This window comes from Nelusetta ayraudi, unplaced genomic scaffold (genome assembly GCF_046127955.1).
Source record: "Nelusetta ayraudi isolate G7.1 ecotype Tasmania unplaced genomic scaffold, CSIRO-AGI_Nayr_v1 ptg000034l, whole genome shotgun sequence".
NCBI lineage: Eukaryota > Metazoa > Chordata > Actinopteri > Tetraodontiformes > Monacanthidae > Nelusetta > Nelusetta ayraudi.
Window position 1 is genome coordinate 4143971 of NW_027466084.1, and position 6030 is coordinate 4150000.

At 41.7% G+C, this 6030-nt stretch overlaps 1 protein-coding gene across 3 annotated transcripts in view; it reads right to left on the minus strand.

Moving 5' to 3' along the window:
- Window positions 1-6030, minus strand: part of LOC142892421 (microtubule-associated serine/threonine-protein kinase 1-like) — a 40356-nt gene that overhangs the window by 13477 nt on the left and 20849 nt on the right. For all 3 annotated transcript variants that reach the window (XM_076032593.1, XM_076032595.1, XM_076032594.1), the window contains 7 exons: window positions 5216-5376; window positions 4700-4775; window positions 3937-4146; window positions 2661-2762; window positions 1076-1208; window positions 278-345; window positions 9-85 (listed from right to left, as the gene is read on the minus strand). In XM_076032593.1, the coding sequence (XP_075888708.1) occupies window positions 9-85; window positions 278-345; window positions 1076-1208; window positions 2661-2762; window positions 3937-4146; window positions 4700-4775; window positions 5216-5376 (827 nt within the window). The remainder of the gene's footprint in view (window positions 1-8; window positions 86-277; window positions 346-1075; window positions 1209-2660; window positions 2763-3936; window positions 4147-4699; window positions 4776-5215; window positions 5377-6030) is intronic.

Below are 6030 nucleotides of genomic sequence, written 5' to 3' on the forward strand. Positions count from 1 at the left end.
CTTCTCACCCATACGCTCCATTACTGATGAGCTTGATGGTCTGGAAGTCTGCTTCTCCCGGCGGCTTCAGAGGCTTCATCTTCCCCTGCGGATCAAAGATCGGACAGCAGTGAAATAGCCACATACTGAATTTGAAAAGCAAACATAGACAGGATTCAGATAAAAGTGTTGCTAGCTTCTTGGAATATAAATAAGACAGTTTAGGAGACCATGTGATTTTAACATATGTGGACCAGCTTTGGCGAGACAGTGTTATATTTCCAGGGAGGCAACTTACCTCTGTCGAGTCCTCTGTTTCCGGTGTGAGAGGCCCCTCGCTGTCATAACTTTCCAAGTTGACCATCTCTGAAAAACAAACACACGTTTCTGGCTCATTTATGTTTTTCTTTTAATATTATAACTGCAGTTAACTGACTGGTAGCAAGTTTGTGTTTCTGGTCTCTTCAACCATTTAAAAAAAAAAAAAATCATTTCAAATATGCTAATTTGACAATGCTTCCTAACTGCTATTAAGCAATTCCCCCAAAATAAAATAACACAGAAAGACAATTTAAGGAAGCAAAATTATTAAAACAGAAATTAAAAAAGTGACTTATTCAAAAAGGAGTGAGAAGAAGCATAGCTTGTTAGCTCTCACCCCTTTTCCCAAATATAAATAAAGTATATATATGTAAATACATACATATACAGTGTAGATATATATGTATATAGATATGTATATATATATATATATGTATATATATTTATATATATATATATATATGTATATATATATATATATATATATATATATATATATATATACATATATATATATGTGTGTGCATGTGTGTCTGTGTGTGTGTGTATATATATATATATATAAATATATATATATATACATATACATATACATATATATATATATATATATATGTATATATACATATATATATATATATATATATATATATATATATATATATATACACATATATACATACGTATACATATAGACATACACATACACATAGAATCACATTCACATATGCTCATCCATCTCCCATCAGTTCAGTTAAAGTTAATAAGAAGCCACCTTCAATAGGGTCCCTGGTGAGCCCCAACTGGCTGATGATGTAACGAGGGATGTCCGTCTTCATTAGGTGGCCCTCCTTGGCGTGGTCCTCCGCTGCCTCTAGCAGATGGTAAAACTCCTCTGGATTAAATTCCTGAAAGCAGAGCCAAAGCCATCAACCGTCAAAACAAACTGGCTCCCAAAACAGTCAAATTACAACGAACAAATCCCAAACTCTTTTTAGCTCATCTTTTTCCGACTAGACGTGGGACAACCAACGTGGATTGCTGGGGTTTATGTAGCTTCATTTAAATCGCGTCAAGTCTTTACGTCTATAAAGTGGTTCAGAAAATACATTTAATAACCTTTAAAAGTCATGCATGCGCAATTATTAAATCTAACATTGTCCTCCAAGTTCACAACCAGCTGCAGGGTGGAGAAAGAAAATAATGGACACTTTTGGCATTTTTAATGATGCTGTTGGATGCAAATTTGTGTTACCAAAAGCAAAAAAAATAAGGTGAAAGATGTATTTGTGGAATAGTGCTGATTTCAAACTTAGTATGCACTTTCTTTGTTATGTTCAAAAAAATCATTATGTGCAATTATATTTGGAAGTTACGTCTGTAATTGAAAAAAGGGGAAAATGAAAAAAAAACACAAAACCCGACATTAAAAAGCTTTGCTTCTGCCTGAGCCTCTTTCAGTCAAATTGTGATTTTATTTTCTCTTCTGCTGTTTTGAAGTGTGTATAGGCTGAAATACGACTGAAATAAACAATTTAAATCTAAACTAAACTGTTTGCATTTTGTTTAGTGGTGTTTTTATAAGGAGTAACACTATAATATCTTTGGCTACAGTTGTCTGTAAGCAAGATCAATGAAGCGGTTTCATAGCGATAAGGAAAATATGAGAGAGAAAACACTTAGAATCAGAATTCAATTCCGTTCACCATGAGTGGAAGGTCTGACCGACTGCTGATCGCTGAGGCCGATTGCGTTAAAAACGCACCGCAACAAATATGGCAATTGGGACAATAAGCTGAAAATAGGAGGAGCTGCCTCCGTGTAATTGGCCCGACTGTCGCTCAGAACCAGGAAGCACAGCAGTGTGACGTGACTCACGGAGAAGGATTCAATGCTGTTAAGAAGTACTTAGTCAGCCAGAAAACCGGTGATCTATACAACACGCAGACACACACAGACGCACGCACAGATTGCCATCCTCTGGCCGTGGTCATGGTCTGTTTGAGTCAATCAGGGAGGCGGCGGTGCAGCGAGGGGGAGGGGGGGCGGGGGGGGGGGGGGGGGCTGCTGCTGTCTCGCATTAGTCGTAAAGTCACGGAGCAAATTCTAATCTAAATGCAAATGCAACCGACTGCCTTGTAGCTATTGGCCCGTTTTCACTGTTTGCCTGTTCTGATATTCTACCCCTGCTGGGTGATACAAAACGGCTTAAGTGATTTTAATGGACCGACCGCAGAGTTTGGGAGACGTTTTTTTTTTTTTTTTTTTTTTTCCCCCTTTAAATCGAAAATCAATTCTGCTTCCAATCAAGCAAGACAGGAAGGCGCCTGATGAGCGAAATCTTCAGCCGTGGATCTTACCAAACATTCCAACAACCTGGCAGGTCGGGAGATGACGATGAGAAGCTTCTTTGCCAGCTCAGTGACGAAGGCGACTTCGGAACTTTCCGAACGCTCAAAGGCCTGACACGGAGAGAAAAAGAGGGAGAGGGAGACAGAGAGAGAGAGAGAGAGAGAGATGATAGAGTGAGGGAGCGAGAGAGAGAGAGATGGATTTATATTCAAATATGCAACATCTTAAACTTTGTATTTTCGATGCAACTCAGGCCTGCAAACAGATACTTGATGATGTTAAGTGATGCAAAATTAGCGAAACCAGAGCAACCAGAAATTGATAGGCAGTCAATCTAGCCACAAAATGCTAATCCTGCTATTTATCATTTGATTTAGAATAATAGCAATAAATAAATCCGACTGAGTCATACTTTTCAGTTACAAAGAAACACAAGAATTCTTCACAAAAGGCACAATTGTTCTGCGTTTGTATGTTTTTGGTTTCCACTCAATGCGAGAAAAAAAAACTAAATGAAAAAAGAAGCTGAACGCGACCTTTGTGTGAGAGTTATTGGATAGAAATCCTCAATTTCCCCAAAAAGGCTTTGCCTTCATGTGTCGACAAATACTGTATGTGACTGGTGTGAATTGGGTTTCTGCCTTTTTCTTTTCCTCTTGGCTGTTCCCTTCAGGGGTCGCCATGGGAAAAATTCATTCATTCATTCATTCATTCATTCATTCATTCATTCATCTTCTATACCCGCTTATTCCTATTCAGGGTCACGGGGGTCTGCTGGAGCCTCACCCAGCTGTCTTAGGCGAAGGCAGGGTGACAAGTCGACAGTTCATCGCAGAAAAAAAAAAAAAATAAATAAATAAATAATATATATATATATATACACACATATACATATACATATATGGTTTTTTTTTTAATTTTCCACTGGTTTTTAATTTAAATGCCCCTCCTGACACTCAACCCTTTGCATTTACCTGCGTTCTGGGCTGGATAATGTTTTCCCATAATGAGCAGTTGGCATCTGTGACCAGTGTGTGAATGTCTTTTTGTTATGATGCATGAGCTGAGGTTTGAAAATATTTATTGCACTATTCATAATACACTGAATTATTATATAGTAATATATCATTTATTACCACACACATTATGACAATGTGGAATTGAACCCTCAGCATAATCCAACAGTGTTAGTACTTTTCCATCGAGGTCACACCTTCAGCACCAGAACGTAATCATCGTGAGCAGGGTGTCTTTTTTTTTTTCTTTTTCTTTTTTCAAACTCACATCATGAAGGAGCTTCTCCAAGTTCTCCTGCAGCTCAAAGAAGTAGACGGAGGTGATGAGGCCCTCGCGGGCCTTGGCCAAGCAGTCCCTGGACAGCTCGACAATCTGGTGGTGAATGAAGCTCAGCACTCCGTCGGCCAGCGGAAGGATGTTTTCAGGAGAGAAACAGCGGATGAACTCGGCGAGCTTCCCCTCCATCTGCGCCGTAGCCTGGCAGAGGTCAAGAGTTGGGAAGGGTGGCGGGGGGGGGGGGGGGGGGGGTGATGATGGTGGAACGTGAATGAGTGGGACGACAAAAGACGGCGGATTAGCCTCTGAGAGGCGAGTGACTCTTGGATTAGCCAGCAGCGCGTGACACGAGGTGAAGAAACCAATTTGACTTTCGACTCCCGACACGATAACGTCATCCTGGATTCCTTTGCCACTCTGTGTCACTTTCTTCTTCTCAAGTTATGTAAGAATAAGAACTCTTCGCTCGGATGAATGCTGGGAGTGCAAAACCCGTTTCCCTTTTTTCCCCACGAAGAGAGCGAGAGGACATTAAAAAAGGAAATACCCAAATACTTCCTGAGAGGTCCAACATGAAATATTCACATCTGCAATAGTTTAATGGTAGCCATTGTCCCCCTCTATAGCCAATCATACTTGTGCTTCTTTTATATGTTAAGTCTTAATAGGATGAACCTCTGGTAGTGGCTGCAGGGGCTGGATCACGACTGTGTGAGCGGGAATGTGGTGTTGTCGTAGCGAGAACCGGCCTCACCTTTGGAAAACGCTCCTTGTACACATGGTTCATCATCACGATCTCGTTGTCATAGCAAGAAGAGGAGCGTCCCGGGCTGGAGATGAAAACAGACAATCAACAAGTCCAAGTTTCAGACTCGACTGAAACTTCTTGTCAACAAACAATGCAAAAACAAGCCTGTGAAAAAACTGCTCTGAGGTCCTGAAATGTCCCTTTCTCCAGTCTTTATTTTCAATCTCATTCCTGTACTACGGTGGCCGACAAGGGCCAAACACAATACAATTACCTAATGCGCCTTGGTTGGCGAAAACAGCCGCAGGTATGGAAACAATGCAAATTCACAAACACGAACACAAGTCTAAAAGACAAGGTACAAAATGAGGATCGTGGTGCAAACGGAAAAAAACGCGTTAAATCTCTCCTGAATGCTCCCTTCTTTAAAAAAAAAAAAAAAAGAAAGAAAAGAAAAGGGGAGGCAGCTTTGGGACAGAGGCAGCTGCTGTTCAGCCCCAGTGGCTGCTGACGGCTGCTGACCTGAGGCTGCGGGAGCGGGGCCGAAGGTTGGGGGAGCAGTGGCTGCCGTCGTCGTCGGTGATGCTCTCGGTGCTGCCGAAGTGCTTGGACAAGAAGTGGAGCTCGTCCATGGTGGGCTGGAAGGGCAGCTGATGCAGTCGCTCCTGAGAGGAGCTGGAGGACTTTGGAGGGAGGGGTGGGTGGGGTTCAGTGGTGCAACAAGAACGACAAGAAAATACAAGCTGAGCAACAACCTGAACTAATCTTCCCCAAATGTCTCTGAACTAGGGTTTCTAGACACCCTTTGGTTGGACGGCATAGGCGTCACATGGCGTGAAGGTCAAAGGTCAGATCCTGCCGCCTGGAACTTTTCCGTGTGACCCCTCCACCCTGCCTCCCCCCACCTCCCACTACCCACAGTCAAAAGAAGTGCAGAAGATGCTAATTTATTTGCCTGCAGGAGTTTTCTTTGAAGGCTCACCTGATTTAGAATCTAGATCAGGCTTGGGCAAACTACGGCCTGGGGGCCATATGCGGCCCGTTAAGCTCGAGCCCGCCCAACTTGAAGAAATTATATTAATAGTACGGAAATAATAAAACAGCTGTATTTCATCATCATTTTACTGTGTTATAAGAGTCATTTCAATAAAGAGCTAAATACTATGGGTCTACAAAGACACTGATTTAGTTGTAACGCTTTTGGTCACTTTCAATAGACATTACAGCTAATGTTTCCTACACATCACATGATGTAGTTCTCTCTCCTATGAGGTGGGTCACCAGAACACTCCATCCATCTGCTGCTGCTCCGGCCCCTCTGTCAAATTTTACAGCCC